Genomic DNA, 22793 nt, shown 5'->3' with positions numbered 1-22793 from the left:
AGGATAAAAGGGGTAAGATAAAAATAGGAAGATATGCCACATTGCCCTGAGCTGACTGGAGGAAGAGTAAATAAGTCTGGAAGGAGTGGGGGGTTTACAAGGCTACAAAGCAAACCCTTTCAGTGCAAAAACTCTCTCCTCATCACTGGCGACTCCACCTTGGATTCCTCAACACTCCCAAGGGCAGAGCTTTCTCTGAGTGGTGCCTTTCCTAAAGAATGCTCTGCCAACTGAAGTTTGCCAGGTTCAGTCTATTTATTGTTCCTGGAGGCTAGTAACATGATAGCACTGTACATGAAGGGCTATCACAAAGAAGAGAGCAGAGGCTTGTTCTCTGTTGCTTCAGAGGGCAGGAGTAGATCCAGTGGGCTTAAGTTCATAGAATCATAGAATCATAGAGTTGGAAGAGACCACAAGGGCCATCGAGTCCAACCCCCTGCCAAGCAGGAAACACCATCAGAGCACTCCTGACATATGGTTGTCAAGCCTCTGCTTAAAGACCTCCAAAGAAGGAGACTCCACCACACTCCTTGGCAGCAAATTCCACTGTCGAACAGCTCTTACTGTCAGGAAGTTCTTCCTAATGTTTAGGTGGAATCTTCTTTCTTGTAGTTTGGATCCATTGCTCCGTGTCCGCTTCTCTGGAGCAGCAGAAAACAACCTTTCTCCCTCCTCTATGTGACATCCTTTCATATATTTCAACATGGCTATCATATCACCCCTTAACCTCCTCTTCTCCAGGCTAAACATGCCCAGCTCCCTTAGCCGTTCCTCATAAGGCATCGTTTCCAGGCCTTTGACCATTTTGGTTGCCCTCCTCTGGATACGTTCCAGTTTGTCAGTGTCCTTCTTGAACTGTGGTGCCCAGAACTGGACACAGTACTCCAGGTGAGGTCTGACCAGAGCAGAATACAGTGGCACTATTACTTCCCTTGATCTAGATGCTATACTCCTATTGATACAGCCCAGAATTGCATTGGCTTTTTTAGCTGCCGCGTCACACTGTTAGAGAGGGGTAGAATTTGACTGAAAAGTAAAGGGAAAGGAAGAGCAGTTTGGCAAGGGTACTAATTACCCAAGGGGTCGGTGGGCTCTCCCACGCTGGAGGTGTTCAGGCAGAGCCTGTCAACTGTCTGCTGAAGGTGCTCTAAGGTAGCCTTCGCCAAGCTAGGGTCCTCCAGATGTTTTTGGCTACAACTTCCATCAGCCCCAGCCAGGACTCATGGGCAAAGGGCACAAAGTTGGCTAATACTGCTCTGTCCACCCCTGCATAAAGGAGGGGGTTGACTTGATGGGTTATGAGACTGCCCTGCAGTTCTTGAAGGGAAGGTGGCTTCTGCAAGCAGTGCAACTCTTAAGCAGATTCTCCCCTCACCACCACCTCCCCCCAAAAGTACCGTAACAGCAAATAGGGTGAAGTGTAAAGAATGTGCATTTAGACCCATTCTATCCCTGAAGTGTCCCAGTTAAAAATACAAACATTGGATGTATGGCCATAACCTAGGGTTGCCATATTTCAAAAAGTGAAAATCCGGGTTTCCCCAGACATTCCTCAGAAAATTTCTCTTGGATGCAATTTTCAACAGTCGAATCCCATCTATGTCTGGGAAATTCGAGACGTATGGCAGCTCTACCATAACCCCCACAACTAGGTTTATAGAGCCACGCAGGCTAATGAAGTCCAAACACAGTGAGTTCTGGGCATGTTTGGGGCTACTCATGAATACAAACATTCCTAGGTGCATAGCAGTATATCAGGTGTGTGGAACTAATATCTGGCTGGCCTTGGCAGAGGGACAATGTATTATACTAGATCTGCAGGCTAAAGTCATCCGAGGTATGCCTGGCTAGCTGTTAATATGGCACTATTTTCACATAGTGCACAGCCAGAAAGCATCTAAATGCTGCTATGCAGTGATGCAAGAGCTACCACTTCTGAAATAACAGGTACTCCTCACCCAGGTTCTGTTTCTTAAACTGTGTAAAACAGAAGGAAGATAGTGAGGTACAAATGAGGAAGAGGAAGCTGCAAAAGGAAAAATCCAAGTAGAAGGAAAGCCCCAAGTTCCCCATCCTGAATAATGTCACAGGGAAGTACAGCTTGAGCAAGCACATGCCAGGAAAATCCATTGTAAGTAGGGAGATCATGCTATCTTCTCATCTTTGGGTGTCGGAATACTAATAACCACTCCCAATCTGGTGACTGCTTAGAGAGGTTCAGAAGTTCCCCAGGGTATATGTGCTTCCCCATCCACTTCAGAGGAAGGACATGCCAGCTCCTATGAGAGGGCTACAGATAGACCTCTCCATTGGAATGAATGGGGAAACCCAGAGTCAACTTCTGTCTGGGCCAATTTAATCCACTCACTGCAAATCCATTGCTTGGGAAACCTCAATGAATTTTAAAACAGAATGTTTATTAAGATAAAACTTTTTTCCAGAGCCAAGCTGCTAGGTCAAGGCACTGCATGAGGCTGCTTTCTTTCGAAAGACATAAGCAACAAATTGAACGATTAGAACTTCTGAATCTATCTTGTACGGTTCTAAGCGATTATCTATGTTCATCTATCTTTCAAGTAAAGGTATCCACTTCTACTAAAGGCATTCAAAAATGGCTTCCTCTCCTCTGCATACCTCTGACTCAGGTGGGGCGGGCAACTACAGCCACAGCTATGGAATTATATGGCTGGGTCAGCACAACCTGCCAAATGCAGTGTGTATCTCTCAGAAACTTCCTCCCCTCGCAACATGTTGCTAGGCAGAAGGCCAGGCACCTTAGCTATTCAAAAGATTGCAGTTCATTACTGCTACAGTATCTCTGTGAGAAACACGCTCTTATCCTAAACTCCAACAGTGAAGCGATATTGGATATTGTGAAATACATAGCTTGAGACTCATTTCTCCTCTACATGCTTCAGTACAAAGCCTTTAAAAAAACCACCTCATCTTCCTATGCGGGCCATTCTGTTCTCTGCGTTATTTATACCAGAGGCAGCTGTGAAGCTGCCAGCGTTCACAATATTGTATTTAGTTCATTTGAAGCGAAAGAATGCACACTTGCTTTGTACCTGGAAAGTATGCCAAATAGCCAAAGACCAGAGCTTTCAGTATTCAAAAATGTCTATTTTTGTTTCTGCTGTTTAAAAAATAAGGAAAATATTTACGTTATAAATACTTACCTGCGGAATTCAAGTTTGGATATCAGCAATACTTACGTTTTTTATAGTGAGAAGTTCAAGGAAGCAAACCTGTTCAAGGATAGTTCTACAACAATGGGCAGGCAAGCGGTTGCCATTTTGGCAGAGCTGGCCAAGACATCATGATAATTTGGCCATACCAAGTGGCACTCCTCTTTTTAACACAGTTCACAGTCCACCCAGATGCCATCCAGTGGAAGACTCATTTTTGTGATAGGGAGAGTTAGGCAACAGCACTAATGTGCTTTCGTGCAACTCCTTTTGGCAGGTCTTGGTGGACAGATCCGTCTCTCTCACTCTGCCAGCCTAAATGGTGCTTTAAAAGCTGCCATCTGGAAGTTCTATTCTTGCAATCTGAATGAAACGACTGATGCCCCACATGCACAAGCTGAACCACTTCTGACCACTGTGCCAAAACAGTAGGAGTGGCTTTAAGCCACCATAACATGGAGAACCTCTATTGGGATACTTCCATTCATAAGCTGCAGGGGTTCATTGAATCACCATGTGCAAGCACCTGACTCTATACTGTCTGATGTATCCCTGAAATGTAGAGGCTAGTGGTGGTTGCTCGGTGGTAACAAGAAGACATTTTCTAAAACTCTGCACACACTCAAACAATTTTTGCTACTTCATATGTTCAAGGCCTAAGCCCTTGACAATGAAAATAAGTTCCAACACTCTGACCTGGTCCAAATAAAAGTCCTCAGGTCAGGGCTCCAAAGAAGAAGAATATCATGCAGAGCTCCATTTCCTTTGCACTATCACAGGATTGTTTTAAAAGCCACAAATAGATTATTAAAACATTAATATTGCAAGAGAGATATATATATAAAGAAAACTACTTGTCTTAGAACTTAAGAAACATTGTAGAGGAAAACAAGGGAGAAATCAGAACCACTTGACTTGTGCAGAGCATATATTTTGGCCGGGCCAAACAGCGAGGTCTCAGGAAAAGCAGCTGTTTAATTTCTAGGTCTTAAGGTTCAACAGGTATATAATGCTTGCTGGCTACCCCTGCATGGGTAAATGTGTTTAGACCAAATATAAAATCCTTCTGCTGCAGCATTTTCTCACCTTCTGTCATGAACTTCAAGAATGCACATTGCATTCAGAGGCTAGTAACATGAAGTTGGGTCAGTGAAAAGAATCTCAACAGCAGATGTGCAGAACAGAAAGAGGAATTCACCCTTTGTCACCTTCATTTCCCCATGAGAGAGAGAGAGAAAAAAAAAACTTGCAGACTTATCTGCCTATATCCCATTACAGTTGATTTAAACAGACTAGGTATGTGTAGGATTATAGCCCTAGGCAAGTAAGTAATGAATGGGAGAAGAGATAAATGAAATCATATAAGAGCTGGAATAATAAGCTTAAATGAATGGTGCTTTCACACTCATAATCTTTGCTGGATACAGCCAGTTCAGTTGACAACACAGGCAGTTCCTTCCCTGTAACACCACAGTTCAACCAATAGTCCATAGTGCACCATTATTTTTCTCAAAGTCATCTGAATCTGAGTTATTTGGACATCTAGGGGGCCACAGGAGTCCCACTCCTGTTCCAATTCCTCCATGGTTTATTGTACATTCAACTGGAGTGACATCCACTCGTCTCCTTCCCAAGTTGCATTTGTCCCTCACAGGAAGAATGTCTACCCACATGGTTACAAGCAGAACAATAAGAAGTCTGGGATATACCTACATGATTTTAATGTTCTTCAGAGGAGGCAGAGCTAGCTTTATATACTCAGTTCTTATTAAAGCATATGCAAACTTTACTCAAGTAAGGCATATGGTACTACTAGTGGGTCCCATTTCCCCCTATGAATTGAAAATTGCTGATGGTCTTGTTGAACCACTTAACTGTTTTGTTTGCCTGTTGAAGCAATTGTCATCTGCTGTGCAACATGCCATATGATTTTTAATTGTCTTTTTACTGCTTCTTTTATTTCTTATATTGTATTTTATCGTATTTATTCCAAAGTAAAATGCAATATAATAAAAGAGGCAGTCAAAACACAATCAAAAATCAAAATCAATATGTAATGTGGACATGTAACAGACCCCCTGAATGGAGCTCATGGACTGCTGGTAGTGCACAGACCGCAGTCTGGAAACCCCTGAGCTACTGGACAACTCATACAAAGGTACTTAATAATGCGCCTGTTTATGTTGCCCAGAACTCTGATTTTTCTCCTGTTAGAAGGTTGATCACCATGACTAAGAATTTATCCAACTCAGACACCTCCGCTCCCCACATTCCAGTTGGAAACAAAAAATAATAATGCATACATAACACTCCAAAATCTAAAATTCAGTTGAAACAACACTTCTAGAATATATCATCTGCTTGGTTACAAAAGTAAAAATGCTCAAAACCAATGTTAAAACTCCTGAGAAGAACCATAAGGACTTTAAACTTAATGCATAACATTGCTCTCCCTCCCAGCCCCAAAGTGCAACCCACCCAATCCTTTCCCCCATAGTTTAGACATCAAAGATCAGGTTAGCTTTTATAGCTTATGCCAATCAAATAGAAGATACACACCTGACATCCACCTTTCTCCTAAATGAAAGCATGAGGAGCAGGATATAAGAGAGAAAGAGACAGGGCTTAGATTAAAAGAAATGCAGTTTTGAGATGCTTTTCAAAATGGGAAAGATGCATACACAAGTGCTAATAGCCATAATAATGCGGTGTTCAAAATGTATTCCTAGGAACTCTGGTGTTCCTAAAAAGCTTATCAGTGGTTACCCAGTAAGAACATATATTGAGGTAGAAAACTATCCAGTGCGCTGCATAAACTAACCACCTCAAGTTTCTCTGAATACACAGAGGTTTCTTGGTGCACAAATGGAGATGGGAATCAATGCAGAACATTTCTAACTGCCACCTTTCCCAGTGATTCTGTGATAGTAACAGGACAACGAACAGCTTCCAGTCCTCAAGACGGGTTTTTCCACTGAATGTGAAACAGTGAACTTGCAACATTCCATTCGCCAAGCCACAAACATTTCAAGTTATGATTTGAAGAGTGCAGGAACTCAATTCTGCTCACTCTAGAAGACTCCAGTCATCTCTTTAATTGAGGGGATAACTACAGGTGTCAAAATGACTTGTAGCTTTAGGTTGGCTAGGACTTGCTGATCAGAAGGTTGGCGGTTCGAATCCCCGTGATGGGGTGAACCCCCGTTGTTCGGTCCCTGCTCCTGCCAACCTAGCAGTTCAAAAGCATGTCAAAGTGCAAGTAGATAAATAGGTCCCGCTCCAGCGGGAAGGTAAACGGCGTTTCCGTGCGCTGCTCTGGTTCGCCAGAAGCGGCTTAGTCATGCTGGCCACATGACCCGGAAGCTGTACGCTGGCTCCCTCAGCCAATAAAGCGAGATGAGCTCTGCAACCCCAGAGTCGGTCACGACTGGACTTACTGTCAGGGGTCCCTTTACCTTTACTCCTCTCCATATGAAAACTGCTGCATTGGAACAACCCAAAAGGTCCAGACCTATGTCTCTTAATGGGTTCCACAGGAAAGTTCACAAGTAGCTTATGATGATGAACCATCTCCCACATACTGTTTGTCCCCAGCATCTTGCACCAAGCCACCCATTGCCTGCTACAGGAAAGGGCAGCAGTTTAAATAAACATACCTTTAAAAGGAATAAAATAAAATTAACTAATCACAACCTTTTCTAAAGGTCTCCCATTGTTCTGGGAAACTTTAAGGCAGGAGTGGGAGGACTCCAGAAGGCCAGAGATGCCCAGACAGCCCACAGGGCAGAAGCAATATTTAGACAGCAGAGCAATGAGTGGAAAATGCGTTTGCTGAAAGGAAGCAGGGGGGGGGGCAACATCTGCTATGAAGAGGCCACTTCCATCTGCCCAGTCATATGGCAATAATATCACTAATTGTTTACAATGTGCTTTTAATGTGCTAAGTGCTCTATTGTCTTCATCCCGTTTCCCTCCACAATGATCCTACGATGTAGGACAATACTATCTCTCACCACCTAGGACAGAACACAACCATTTACTCTCTTCTTTCATTAGGCTGCTAAATGCTCCCAGGAAATATCCCCCCCCCCCCAGCTGGGTAAAAATATCTCATTGCCATGTTTGCCAAGTATCCTATGAGCTGAATCTGGACCGCTGAAAAGTTACACTTCACAATATCCCAACTGCATAAATGACCCATCGCAGCAAGATGTAGGTGCATACACACATATGAGAATCACTCCGCAAGCCATCCCATAGATGCTCCCTCTCCTCCTTCCATGCCGCAGAAGGATGTTGCAGTCCACAGCAAAAATGCCATAGGAGTTACATGGGGAAATCAAGGAGACGTTTTACAATTGAAATCACAGTGGGATCTTAGCTGAGAATTCCAGTGCAGCCATTGTACCAACCTTGGAAACTGGGACTTGTGACTTCCTGTTACAACCCCAAACAGGCTTTGCTGTTGACTGATTGGACCTCCATGGCTTCCCAGGCATTTGCCCTCTTATCTCTATCTTTCGGTAGAAACTCAAGCTTATTCCACATGCTTAACATGCTGATCAAAGCACAAGGCTTGACCCATTTGGCACGTGTGCCTTAGTGTGGTACACGTTGTTTCCTCCTGCCTTGTTTGATGATGTTGAATAAGTGGGTCAAGGCCTAATTACACGTTACAGGGGACATGTGGCTGCTACCTCCCCTCCCCCGCTCCCCTAGCCTCCATGGTATTATTTAGTTAAATAAGGCACGCGACCACATTAGGCACAGCATTCTCCCCACTCCCACAAGCAGCAGCCAAAGAAGCGGAGTTTATGTATGGAAAGAAAGAATGGAGGAGGAAATGTGGAGAGTGGGCAGCCACGTAATACCCTGAAACACATAGTTGGGCTCTCAGTCCGGTGAGGACTGCTATATGGAGAGTCCTTTCTGGAGGCTGAACCCTAAAGTCATTCTGGGGCAGCACTGAAAGCAAGAAAGAAAAGGAGGATGCAAGTTTTCATTTACAGTGACTGTATGACAGCCAGTGATTCCCTGCATGTACTGGGGAATCGAGCTGGAAGCTTATTTGAAGGGCAGAAGAGGAAATCAATATAAACCTAGGATCAGCACGGGATGCAACTTGGAACATCAGACGGTAGGACATCAAAACATGGATTTTGTCCCCCAAATGGTACCCCCTGCTCTCTAAGCCCAGGCATTTAAACTGACCCAACTTATCCTATTAACATCTAACAGAAAGAGCTGGAAACAAGAAAGCAAGAAAGGAGAAGGAAGAATTTGTCCTTTCTTATTTCCCAGCATGGGCATAGACGCTGTGCAGCACGACAGAATAATATGTTTACTACAAAATTAAATGCATCCCTTAGCTCAGCACCTGGGCAAAAGGTACTTACGTGTTGTTGAGGATTTGGAGGCGTTCCCCTTTCTTGAAAGAAAGGTCTGATTCTGTTCGTGATTCATAGTCATAGAGGGCCACAAAGGTGGTAACTCCACCTGCAACAAGACAAGTTCAAGACTATAGCTGAACACCATTGCATATCAAATTTAGTCAGGGCTCTTGTTGTAAAAGCAACGTGTGCTGGGGAAATTAATAGGTTGAAGCCCCTGATGAGTACTTTTTACACCACGTACAATTACATGTAGGAAGGCGGGTAGCGCTGTGGGTTAAACCACAGAGCCTAGGGCTTGCCAGTCAGAACGGCATTTCCGTGCACTGCTCTGGTTCACCAGAAGTGGCTTAGTCATGCTGGCCACATGACCCGGAAGCTGTACGCTGGCTCCCTTGGCCAATAAAGAGAGATGAGCACCGCAACCCCAGAATCATCTGCGACTGGACATAATGGTCAGGGGTCCCTTTACCTTTACAATTACATGTAAGTAGGAAGGGCAGTACTGAGGTCAATGGCCCCATCATGGAATATTAAAGTCTTTAAAAGATCCCTGTGCAAAGAGTTGTGCATGTAATGGGACTGAAGACCCTGTATTTCTAGACACACATCTACTTTGGGGAACAGAGCCTTCTTGCCACAACTCCAAAAGCATGTTCATTATACATGCTATAAAAAAAGTCTGGAAAAGTTCTGCTCATGGTAGGAATCATACTGACCAGCCAGAGGCCCGCAGCGCTGAGGAGAGGTAACCATATCAGATGTATTTGAGCCACCAAAGAGTTTTGGTTCTGTAGTAGTTGTTCCAAATACACGACTGGGAGTCCGATGAGTATCTGACACTGTGGTTTTGCTGGGTGTCTGGGAGGCAGAGCAACCACCATGGATATTTTCTGTGGATTCCAGACTGCGCCTCCGTTGACTGGGGTCTTTTGGTTTGCTCTTACTGCTCCCCATGATTCAAGCTACAGGAGAAGAAGACAGCAAACATGAAGCAACGTCCTGCTCCGAATGAGCAAGTTCTTGGATTCAGGAGGACACAAAACAGTATCTCGCTTTGTAGGGTTGCAAGATCAAAAACGGAACCATTAAGATTAGGCAGCTGCATTTGGAGAGGTGAACTCTGCTCTGTCAACACTGTTTCAGAACAATTAGATCTCACAACTGGCATGAGAAGATTTTCTTTGGCTGCAAACCCCACCTCTGGCACTACCCGCAATGCTTTTTCTTTTTTAAAAAAGTTCGTTAACTCACTCCATTCTAAATCTGTTGGAAGATCATTGGGGTGGAAGTTAAAAATTTTGTGGAATAAATAAGAATCCTTGGAAACAGATTGTGGAGGGGTAGACATGTTAGTCAGATGCAGCAATAACTACAGGGTCCTCCTGTTACACCTTAGTCATCACCATTGTCATCACCATATTTGTATACTGACTTTCCATAGTTAAAACCATGATCAAGGCAGCTTACAAGATGAAAAGATCTACATAATTGCAAACATGACAAAAGTAGTAATAAACAATAAATAAAACACACCAAAAAGTGCACAACCAATGGCAGATGAAGCTGATGGACTATATGGAACTGGCGGAAATGACTGGCAGAATCCGAGACCAGGGAGAAGAGTCGGTAGAAGAAGACTGGAAGAAATTAAAAGATTATCTACAGAAATACTGTAAAATTAAGGAATGTTAGAAGGATGTTGGAATGAAGCTATGTGGTTTTAGCAATAATGTTACAAAGGGGTATGTAAAAATGGATTGTTAACAGGTGAGAATGTAAAGTTACAATATATTAAGATAAACTATCAAGATTAAAGAAAAAATGGTAAGGATTTGCTGAAACAACTATTGAACTAGAATACAAAAAAGGGAGGTGTGAGGAGGTCAGGGAAACAAGTAAATGAAAGATAAGACATGGAAGGATTGATTTGTTTTTAATTGGTTCTATTTCTTTGTATTTTGTATTTTTTTCTTTTTTTTCTTTTTTGTCTTTTTACTTTTTCATCTTTGTAATTTGTTTGAAACTCTAATAAATATTATTAAAAAACAAAAAACAAAAAGTGCACAACCAAATTTAACAATTTCCAAACTAAAAATTAAGAAACGGATTTAAAGAGGAAGAAAAAAGAATATCAGTAACGCAACAAGACCCCCTAAACAATACTCCACCCAAATTAATCATTTTATTGTGGCAGGAGCTTTTTTGGGGGGGACTAGTTCAATGAAGAAGACCAAGGTCAAAATGTGTTTTTGTTCTGTGATACTTTGTGAGTTACATCTGTTCAGTTTCTTGATACTTTGGCAGCATACATTGTTGGTGTTTTTATTCTTTTGCTACTGGATCTTGGAAGATACATATTGTTTGCTTTTAACTGTAATCAGAATTCATAAAATATATTTTTATTTACCATACACATTCACACTAGTTTGTGACAATTTTTGCTCCCATTTTTTTTTTAATCACATCTACAGTTGGTTGGGATTCATTTCCCTTTTTGTACAGCTCAGTAGAATAAACCATCTAATACACAAACATAAAATGGAGAGGGGGAATTCTGATCTTGCTCTCCACCCTCAAAGGCCTGTGCAAAGCGGTGCTTCTTGACCCAGCACTGAAATGTATACAGTGGCTTGGCCAGATGCACCGGGATGTGTGTGTGTGCACGTGCCTAGAAAAGCCCTCTCTCACACACAGGATTTACACAGGGCAAATTTCCCATGGTGGTATGACAGCGAACAGGACTGTCCCTGCAGTTCACAAAACCTAGACAGCTCTATAAAGAAGGATTTTTAAAAAGAAGTACAGTGGTACCTCAGGTTAAGTACTTAATTCGTTCTGGAGGTCTGCACTTAACCTGAAACTTTTCTTAACCTGAAGCACCACTTTAGCTAATGGGGCCTCCTGCTGCCGCCGTGCCACCGGAGCACGATTTCTGTTCTCACCCTGAAGCAAAATTCTTAACCTGAAGCACTATTTCTAGGTTAGCAGAGTCTGTAACCTGAAGCGTATGTAACCTGAAGCGTATGTAACCTGAGGTCCCACTGTATTCCTCTTAGTTTATTTTAAAAGGAACAGTGAATACAAACTGGGGGTGGTGACAGAAACAAATATTATGGTGAGCGTAACGTTTTCAAACTTGGTTGCAGAATTCTTTTTTGCCACAGGACTCTGAGGTCAATGTGAGAGAGATAAGTTATAAGACCAATGAACCCAGCTAGACAGAGAAGACAGTTCTGTCTGGAGGACTTCAGTCAATAGGGAATGTGAGGCTCTTGATGCTTCATTATTTACACACTGGTTGGGCCAGGATCTCACTTGCTGAGTGACATGACTACATGTCAGCCCGACTGAAGTAAGAGGGAGGAATTGTCACAGCAAGATTCAAAAAGATTAGACCAGTTCCCTGTGTGTGAAGCCATCATCAGGAACGGATGGCAGCCATTTTCCAACTTTGAGATATTAAGGTATCATGTAGCTATTGCTAACCTATTGTGAGATTTGGGAACTTCGACTTGAAAAGACACTGTCATTTTCATTTAAGCTTTTCTTAGGCAGAAATAAAGGCTTCCGTTAGCTCAGCATACACCACAATGATCACTTTTGTTTGATTAATCTTGGGGCAAGAAGGAGCGAGTCTAGCAAACGGCCTAAATGTACAATCCTACACACACTTCTCTGGGAATAAGCTCCGCTGAACGTAGTGGGACAAATGTTGAACGAACACATTTGAGCTACTTGGAGCAAGCAATGAAGTTCAACCCTCACCTCAGCCATTATCTCACTAGAGTAATCATCTCAGATTCCCCTTCACACATTCAGTCAATGCGTGCAGAAGAGGAAAAACTGCAAAGTATAGCAGAACCACTAAGAATGTAAGAAGAGACTGCTGGATCAGGCCAATGGCCCATGTAGTCCAACATCCTGTTCCCACAGTGGCTGACTAGATGCCTGTGGGAAACCAGCAAGTGGGATTTGAGCACAAGACCCTTCCCCCCTCCTGTGATTTCCAGCAACTGGTACAACATTGCTCAGCAACAGAGAACACAGTTTACAAAGGGAGGACCCATGTTCAGTTCCATCAACAACAGTAAATAATCTCAGACAAAAGTGCTAAGAGAGACCTTCTGTGCAAGACCCCAGTGAACTGCTGGAGTAGTGAGTAAGGTGGACCAACAATCTGGTGTTGCACAAGGCAGCTTCAATATGTTCATACAGGTGGAATGCCAGACCTCTAGGCATACCCATGTAGCAACGTAGTCGTGCCTTTCTCATGTTCTGCACAGTCCAGGAGCTGCATTTTTCGCTCTATAAGACGCACTTTTTCCCTCCTAAAAAGTAAGGGGAAATGTGTGTGCGTCTTATGGAGCGAATGCAGGCTGCGCGGCTATCCCAGAAGCCAGAACAGCGAGAGGGATCGCTGCGCAGCGCTCCCTCTCACTGTTCTAGCTTCTGGCTTAGCTGCGCAAAGCCTCTTCAGGGCACGGGGAGCCTTCATCCCGCTACCCTGAGGAGGCGTTGCGTGGCTATCCCAGAAGCCAGAACAGCGAGAGGGATAGCTGCACAGCGCTCTCACTTGCTGTTCTAGCTTCTGGCTTAGCCCCTCAGTCCCTTCCCCCACCTCCCGCAAGAGCCACGCTCCCTTTAAAGAGCCGCACAGAGCATGTGTGTGGCTCTTGGGGGCTTCTCCCTCCTCGGATAGAAGCCTGCAAGCGCTGCACACATACTCCACGCGGCTCTTTAAAGGGAGCACTGAGCAGAGCCTGGGATGCATACAGGCTCTGCTCAGCGCTCCCTTTAAAGAATATTTTTTTTCTTGCATTCCCCCTCTAAAAACTAGGTGTGTCTTATGGTCAGGTGTGTCTTATGGAGCAAAAATAGAGTATTTCTTTATCCAGAGCATTTATTTCTCACTCTTCAACCAGAAAGGTTCCCAGGCACTGGAGGAGGAAGAGCACACCGCCCCCGACAGCGCGATCCTGGTGGGGTACTATCGCAGCTGCCCCTTCCCACGCTGGGCGCCACGCCCCCACGGGCGGCACACCACGGCCCTGGGATGTGCCCCAGCCCCGCCTGCTCTCCACCCCCCCCCCAGTGCCAGAGCATGAAGCTCCGCCACTGCTCCCAGGGCAGCTGACCTTTCAATAAAAATAACACAGCCCTTGCCTTCAGAATTACAATCTAAAATGATCAGCAACGCAAAAGGAAATGCAGATGGGGACAGAAGTGGGGGGGGAGCAAATTCTTGGATTACTAAAATAATGTGAAGTGTTTTGAACACTTGCAGATTGCTGTTGTTTGAGATTGAAGAAGAATAAACACAGAACTTTCTGCACTGTAAGCAAATTATGGAGCATTCATTCTTGGCTCCTCCAGTGCGTAACAGCCATCAATAGAGTTGTGATTTATTTCATGATTTTGAAAGGCACCTAAGCTAGTAGCTGCTTTCCATATCATGTGACAATTAGAGCTCCTGTGGTGAGCATATCTTAGGTTTTAAATCTGAAGGCACCAACTCAGTGGAAGGCAAGGGAAAGCTCTTGTCTTGAGGAGAAGAAAAAACACAGTGTTTTCAATCACAAAGATTGTACTCACACAGGGCCTTTTTCTGCAGTCTATTCAACACATGAAGGCTAGGGCAGGCCTTCCACTGTGATCCTGTCCTCACTCTTCATCCCTCAGCAAAATGTGTCCAGCCAGTGTCATTTGCAATTAACGGCTTGAGACTCTGGAAAGCCATTGCCAGTCAGAGTTGATAATCCTGGGCTAAAAGGACAATAAGACCTGGTAGCGTCTTGTGATCCTTGCAAAACGTCAACTCCCTTACAAAGTAAACTTTGATTAAAACTATGATTCTTTGAGGCAACCCAAGGTATTGATGGCCTTAGGCTCTGCGTACGCTGTATCTTTAAAGGACATTTGAAACCCGTTCTTTCCCTCAAAGAATTCTGTGCACTGTAATTTGTGAAGGGCTGCTGGGAATTGTAACGATGTGAGGGGTAAACTACACTGCCCAGAATTCTTTGCAGGAAAGACTGTGCTTTGCATGGAGAGTCTCCACCCCCATGTTCAGCCCAGACACTAAGGTCCCACGCCGAGGGCCTTCCAGCGGTTCCCTCACTGCGAGAAGCCAAGTTACAGGGAACCAGGCAGAGGGCCTTCTCGGTAGTGGCACCCTCCTTGTGGAACATGCTCCCATCAGATGTCAAGGAAATAAACAGCTACCTGACTTTTAAAAGACATCTGAAGGCAGCCCTGTTTGGGGAAGTTTTTAATGTTTGATGTTTTATTGTATTTTTAATATTTTGTTGGAAGCCGCCCAGAGTGGCTGGGGAAACCCAGCCAGATGGGCGGGGTATAAATTATATCTTCAATGCAGTTATACAAAGTCTTGCTGCTGAGCTCTGAATCATAGTAAAGCGCCTTAACACTGATTTTTTAAAAATGTGCATTTAAGAATATGATCTGGAGGAATATTTCTTTCTTTCTTTCTTTCTTTCTTTCTCTCTCTCCTTGGTTTTCATGGATTTATTTCCAGCTCAAGAAACAGACACAGGTGAGAGAAGAGGCTTCAAGGTCAGAGGAAACAACTTAAAGCTCGTTTCCTCAGATTTTCAAAACCTGTTCTGTTTAGCTCAATAATCAGTATATCTAGACTATCAGTCACTTTGGGTAAATGCCAATAGCGGGTTCAGACTTATGCATGACTGAGCATCTTGCACTAAGCTTCTTTCTCAGATGGGTTATTGCCAAGCCACTGTTGAAAATGCACTGCTCCGAGAAGACTGAACTCAGCCTTTTCCTTGCTCATGTTTTCAGGGCACTGGGCGCAAAAAATAGGATACAGGGACTGAAAACGAAGCAGCGTAGGAATCAAGGAACAAAGGAACAAAAATGGAATCAAGGAACAAAGAATGCAAACTGTAAGAATAACTCTGCTAGGTTAGACCAAAGGCACAAACAGCCTAGCATCCTATTCTCACAGTGGCCAACCAAATTTCGTGAACAGTAACCTGACTACTATAACTCACAGCAGTGGTGTGGTGGTAAATTTTAAAGTGCAGGAACTCATCAATGATGGTTTCCAATGCTATACCCTCTGTTTGTCCCCCACCCCCACCCCAATATATTCTCAAGGTAAAACAGTTTTAAAAATCCACCTTCATTTCGTTTAACATGCCTGCAATTGATTTCACACCTAGTTTGCCAGTGATGTGGATCAAACAGGACTATTAGGTTTTTTTTACACTCCCTCTCGCCATCGTCCCTGCATCTTTATGCCAAGGTGAAGTGGAGTGTAATTGGAAGCAGCCAGCATTCTCAAAAGGCTCGTTTCTGACTGATTAGACATGGCATAATAAGGGAGGCTTTCCTGCAACTGGATTAGTAATGAAGGCGAGCCCAGACTGGCAGAGGCCTCAGGGAAGAGAACTGCAAAGGGACAGAACTCTTTTGAGGCTATTGCTGGAACGGGCTCTGAATTTTCTGCTCTGTGCCCTGATAAGCATGGAAATAGGGAAAGTACTAAAAGGCTGCCTAGTATAATCTCCTTCCATGGAGGCATGGCAAGTTACATCCCAAAGGAACAAGGCTACATTCTACTGCGGGGGTAGGCAACCTAAGGCCCAGGGGCCAGAACGCCTTCTCAATCTGGCCCGCGGATGGTCCGGGAATCAGCGTGTTTTTACATGAGTAGAATGTGTGGTTTTATTTAAAATGCATCTCTGGGTTATTTGTGGGGCATAGGAATTCGTTCCTCCCCCCCCCAAAAAAAAATAGTCCGTGGACCGGCCCACAGCTGAAAAAGGTTGCGGACCCCTGTTCTACAGCAGCCTCTAGCCAATCTTACCTGGGGGAAAATTCATTCCTAGTCTCAGATATGAAGAATCAGTTAAGCTCAGAGTATGGACAAAACACTTTTCCAGACTGAAGACACAGCAAGTAGAAGTTGGGCTGTTTTCTGGCGCTCTCTCTCCCCCTCCCTCTCTCTGCAAACACCCACTATCCTTTCCCTAATTATGGAAATAAAACTCAAGATCACGCAGGTGTGAGAAAGAAATGTTTCCTGGCCCCAATAGGCCTAAAATGCAAGGCCCTTCACTCCCTATCAAGTTTTCAACAACTTTTAAAGTGTTGAACACTGAGGAGTAGTGGCTGGATAGTTCTGAATGGGCACCAGGAGAAGGGGGGTTGGAGACTGACTTGGAAGAAGGGATCCAGTGATCTGGAGAAGCCTGAAACAGCCAGGAGTCAGAGGAAGGAGAAGATGCAGGACTGGACAGCGAAGGACAGTTACCGGAGGGAGACAGACAGAGAGGTCAGGCTGGTGTAGAGTCAACGGCTTCCACATCTCCTCCTCCTGCCCCCACCTCTCCTGCTCCACAGACTCCCAGGACCAAGAGGGGACTGAAGAGGGAGGAGCAGGAGCAGGTTTGGCGCAGACGAATTCTTTGCCTGCCTGCACGCAGCTCAGGTGGGCAAGATACATAAGCTGAGGTCGGGGCCTCTCTGTTGCTGCAACTGCCTCATCAGGTGCACACCTGGGTGCCACATAATGTTCATTCTACACTTGCAAGGAATCAATCCTTCAATGTGGCGGCACATTTACTTTCTCGAACTCTCTGCCTATTAACTTTAGGCAGGTGCCTGTGTTGCATTGCTTTTGACCTGCTAAAAACATAGGCAAATCTTCTCAGACATGCAATTTTATTACCTTTTCTTGTTTTTCGTTGATTAAGAGCTATATAAATCTTGTTAAATAAATAATACACGAAACAAGCAACTTCCAATACAAGGTATGCCTCAAGCTTTGTCTGCTATGTGTATAGTTGGATTCTTGACCTGTAAGTTTCAGTCAGGTCTCTCTGATCTAAGAACTACAGCACAATGTTACATTTTCAACATGCATCAGTATTTGTACATGCTAAAAATTATATATGTTTGATCAGTGCTATTTTTCTAGGAAAAGAGGTGCTTGAACTCACCATGAACGCCTCCCTTGTTCTCTTAGAACGGCAATGGTGCCCACCTGAGAGGCGCCGGAACTGAGTTCCGGCTGGAAAAAAAGGCCTGTGTTTGGTGCTCCAAAATGCATGTCATTTAGTGTGTAAGCAACTCAAGGCTGCTTTTTAAAAGCCACCATTATCATCTTTTTTTAGAGGAGGTTCTCCATATTTCTGAATTGGCAATATGAATTTAGAGAGAGAAATTACTCACATACGCTGTCACCTGACAGAGCTTTCTGTGGCGGACAGGGTGGCAGACAAATCAATCAGCGCAGCTCTCCTGGAATCTACAAAAGAGAAAAACATGGAATGTTAGCCAAAAAACAAACAACATCTGACTACATGACTTACAGCATCACCCTGAGTGTGTGAGGTTGAAATTAAGTCATAGTTATTTCAATGGGGCTTACTTCCAAGCAAGTGTGCACCACTGTGTGTTGAAAGCAAGCCCCACTTGTCCCATGGGGGATTAAGGTAAAGGTAAAGGGACCCCTGACCATTAGGTCCAGTCGTGGCCGACTCTGGGGTTGCGGCGCTCATCTCGCTTTATTGGCCGAGGGAGCCGGTGTACAGCTTCCGGATCATGTGACCAGCATGACTAAGCCGCTTCTGGCGAACCAGAGCAGCACATGGAAACACCATTTACCTTCCTGCCGGAGTGGTACCTATTTATCTACTTGCACTTTGACGTGCTTTCGAACTGCTAGGTTGGCAGGAGCTGGGACCGAGCAACGGGAGCTCACCCTGTTGCGGGGATTCAAACTGCTGACCTTCTGATTGGCAAGTCCTAGGCTCTGTGGTTTAACCCACAGTGCCACCCACGTCCCTTTTATGGGGGATTACTCCCTAGTAAATGTACTTATTTATTTAATCAATTTATATAGTGCTTACTGAAACAAAATATCTCTAAGACAATCTAAAATATTCACTAAAAACACACACACAATAAAAGCAAACATTAAAAAGCAAGGCTTGCATCTAAACCACATTCCATTAATAGATTGTTGAAAGTAGTGGGCTTACGATTGGGTACATCTTTTTCTTAATGCCAAGAAGCTGTGGGTGAGCAATGCAGCTCACTGTATCTTAAGGTCCCTAAATTCACTGATTCCAATGAGCCTACTCAGAGTATGATTAATTTTAGATGTCATGCATTAAAACATGGTGAAATAAGTTGGTTTTTTTTTAAGTGCACAAAATAATGATGGGGAAAAGACTTTTGCCACTTATCAGGAGCGTTAACAATGCTATCATCCATTAAGATCCCCATGAGACTCACAACCTTGTTTCATTCAACGTTCATGACAGCAATAAAAATTATTCTCCTGTTTTATTTCAAATGTTTCTTAGCAGCCGTACGGGTCCCATTCGGAATGGAAAGGCAGGAAATGTTTTAGTCAAAAATATCTGGAAGTGATAGAAGCAATTTTTACTGGAGAAACATCGTGTCCATACATGAGCAGAACTATATGGAGGAAATACTTTGGGATGTCACACTATAAAATATCGCACTATTATTGCTCTCAATGTATCAAATAAATAGTCTTGAACGCCACTCCCATCCCCAAATTGTTCCCAAATTGGCCTAAATCTGCAATTTATATCAGTTTTAAAACAGCTGCCTGACACATTCCACTTTAAAGCAACCTATTTATTGAACATTCAACCTGATTCGCTTGCACAAAGCTTACACAGAGGTTAGATTATATCCAGTCTTCGAGCATTTGTTCTGATTTATTTGTGGCGCAGTTGTAGGACAATGAGCATTTATCCTGATTTGCTTATGGGGATGGTTTCCCATTAATCATTTGTTGATCCCACACTTTTCAATGCATTTCTCTGTGGCCTTTTTAAAAGTGGATTTGTTGCAGCAGGGTGATAGAGCGCATTAATTCACTTTAATGGCAACAAACCTAAATCCCTGCTGCAAAACAAGGACAGTCTGGAGGCACCCTTAAAGGAAATCAGCATAGTACTAAATCTGGCATAAAAGCACAACACAGGCTCCTTGTGAGCCTTCTTTTGTAGATAGTTGAAAATGGGTGGAGGCAGCAGATTGCCTTTCTGATCTGTCATGTGTGAAGAAGGGACAATTCTCTGCTCCACTTCACCAAGTCAACAGGGCAAGAAAAAGAGGTGGTGGCTGTTGGCAGCCCAAGGCTATCAACCAAGCTTATACTGCAGAGCATTTGATGAGGAAAGAATCCTATGTTTATCCAGAGCCCAGAGGGTATCCAGACAGACAGACAGACAGACAAAATACACAGTTATAAAATATGGATACTAGCCAGGGCAACATTCTTAAAGTGCTTTTGCTGCATTTAATGGGTTCTTCCTTGTACATATCTACCTGCACCGGGGAATCAGGGAGTGTGCTTCTTGAACTGAGGAGTCCCCATCACACTCATCAAACCCATCAAACCCCCTTACCCAGCCTGATAGCAAGAGTAAGGAACAGGGGAGATCTGTTGTGGGATTTCTAAAACCATCTGGCTGGCCACCATCTAAAGAACAACAGGATTACTGCACATGCTTTTATTTGTTACATACCTCACCATTTGCTAGATGGCATCTGCTAATCCTGTTTTTATTTTAAAATGGACTGTATGTTTGAAACCTTTTTTGTCTTGCTGTGTCTGGAAAGCTATAATTGTTTGATTAACACTAATCTGACTTCTTGAAAAGTACGTAACTAACATTGATCATTGTCTTGACTGTATCAGCAACCTGAAGTTAACAGAGCTTTTTTTTTTTACCCCACAAACCTTTAATAAGAAGAGATGAGAGGTTAGAATTAGAAAAATTGCATCTTTTTTGGAATATATAAAGCATAGTACCTAAAAAGACCGACCTATACATCACAACAACTCTGGTTTGAATTTCGCCTCCATCATGAATTAACCACTTCTTAGTCCCCCACCTGCAACAATATCTGCCTACGTTACAGAGCTATTATAATTTTACTACAAGTTTATGATGTGCTTTGAACACCCACGAGTATTGTTAAAGCAGAAAGTTTCATTCCATGGCACAGGCCTTGTCTTCACAGCACGAATGGTACCAAGTTTGTCTCTTCTGACTATCTTCCTAGGGACATTCAATGGAGGAGAGTCTGTGCCCCTCAAAGTGGTGGTTGCTGGCCCACCTAATAATCTCTGCCCTCAAACCTCCTTCTTAAGTCACCTTTCCCTCAGGACCAGTCAAGCTGGTTTGGCACACTGATTTTGCAAGGCCATAGGCCTAGAAGTGCAAAGAGAATACAGAAGGGTTGCTAGGCAACTGCCCAGCTTAAAATTTCATCCCTTTCCTGGGCCTAAAGTCAGGCTTCATACTGGACTGAAGGCTTTGGCAGCCTTTTTCTTCCTAGAGAGAATAGCAGGGAAGAAGGAAAGCATTTATTACAGTACCTTCCTGCCTGTCCAAACATGTCAAGGAAAACGGCAAAAAGACAGAGCACGAGGATAAGGAGAGGAAAGAAGGGAAAGCCTTATCTGGGGCTGGGCTGCAAGCCCATTACCTTGAGGGGGGGGGGGAAATGAAGGTAAATTGAAGGTGGTTATGCAAACTTATTTCTCATATCTGTATGGAGTATCTAGATCTTGAGAAATTTGTTGAAGCCAGTCAGCCACAGAGCAGAACAAGCAACCTTCTGCAGTTGCTACCATAGGCAGCCCCTGAGGAAAAGAAAGCAGGAACCAATGCTTATACAGGAATTGCGGTTCTACCTCCTTCTGCAGAGTGCTCTCAAGACACGGCCAGCTTTTTTTGTTCCTGTCCCTGTTGTGGGAGATTAGAGCCAAATCTAACAAATGCATATTCTTGCTAGTTAGCATGAGAAGGGGTTAATACCACAGAGCTGTACTGCTGATAGGCAGGTACTCAGGCCATAGAATTACAATTGGTAGAGAGGGCTCTGTGTGGTGTCATTTCCCCTCCTCTTCTGGAAAGCAAGGAGCATATAGTACTTCCTTTTCTCTCTCTTCCTTTGACCATCGTTGGATGCAGACATGCCTCTGTTCACTCCATCTTTAGGTACATGCCTGTAGCTGGTTATAATTAAATATAAGTATTGCTTATATTTGCTTATATATATCATTGTTGAGAACCAATGCATGATTATAAAGTTAGTAAATCTTACTTTTAAACTTACTTTAGAAGTTGTTGCCTGATTCTTTCTTAAGCAGGGTAAGAACAGGGAGGCCAGCTTACTTTATAGCTGGACTTACTCAAAACAAGGCTTTTCAGCCTAATTCCTATGTTTTAAATTTTGCTGCAATGATAATATTTTAAAACTCTGTTCAGCACACACAGGTGGGGGAATGAGTGCTGCTGGTGGGATTTGCATGCCCCAAAACATATGGGAATAAATGAGTTTGGTCTCCCGAGTGCCTAAAACAGAGGTGGGGAACTACATCTGGCTGAATTCTCAATTCCATCTTTCCCCACAGGTTGACAGGCGGCTGGGGCTGCTCACCTATCAATCCCCTCACAATGGTGTCAGGTGACCTATTTTGGCCCTGTGCAGTGTACAGTGCTTTGAAGCCCTCGACAGTCGGGGCTTCAAAGCACCGTGCACCACTTTCTGTGAGCACTGCTGATTAGCTGATTGTCAGTACCTGCAAAGTACTGTGGGGTGCTGTGCACACAGCCTTGGAGGCACCACCAATTAGCAAATCCATAATTTTACCTGACCCACAACTGATGTCAGGTGTAGGGCAGGGTGGCCTGGCCTGGCCTAAACAGCCTCATGGGCCAAAAATGGATGCCTGGTGAGCCTAATTATGCCCCGCCCTTGGCATAGAAGAACTGATGCTCGATTCTAAGGCTGGGAACAGTGACTACAGAGTATTTGTGTTCACACTTGTTAACAATTAATATACATACCTGCCAAACTGCCACATTTAGCTATAAAAATCACATTAGGCAGCTGGAATACTTTTAGTTTCTTCAGGCCCCTGTCTATAAGCTCTTTACATTTCTAATTTTTCCGAACAGATAACACCTTTATTTGGGGGAAGCGGAGGAAAATGAGGCCAGATATTAAGTTTGGATTTTGGCAGGAGAAGCAAGTACCCTTTTAATGAAATACCCTCCTATCAAAAACAACAACGGCACAAATTATGAAGTGATACAGTATCCCAATAAAGGGCACTAATGAGATGGGCTACACTTTGCACAAATTGTTCCCAGGACACACACACACACACACA

General features: G+C 43.8%; 1 protein-coding gene across 2 annotated transcripts in view; it reads right to left on the bottom strand.

Annotated features, from left to right (window-relative positions):
- Positions 1–22793, bottom strand: part of SRC (SRC proto-oncogene, non-receptor tyrosine kinase) — a 96932-nt gene that overhangs the window by 28723 nt on the left and 45416 nt on the right. Inside the window, exons 2-5 of one of the 2 annotated variants that reach the window (XM_083618783.1) lie at positions 17795–17870; positions 9298–9543; positions 8585–8684; positions 5748–5765 (exon numbers count right to left, since the gene is read on the bottom strand). In XM_083618783.1, the coding sequence (XP_083474909.1) occupies positions 5748–5765; positions 8585–8684; positions 9298–9535 (356 nt within the window). In that variant the 5' untranslated portion in view covers positions 9536–9543; positions 17795–17870. The remainder of the gene's footprint in view (positions 1–5747; positions 5766–8584; positions 8685–9297; positions 9544–17794; positions 17871–22793) is intronic. The other variant, XM_083618784.1, reaches the window with a different exon arrangement.

This window comes from Podarcis filfolensis (genome assembly GCF_964270895.1).
Source record: "Podarcis filfolensis genome assembly, chromosome: 6".
Taxonomy (NCBI): domain Eukaryota; kingdom Metazoa; phylum Chordata; class Lepidosauria; order Squamata; family Lacertidae; genus Podarcis; species Podarcis filfolensis.
This window is presented reverse-complemented; position numbering and strand designations above follow the sequence as displayed.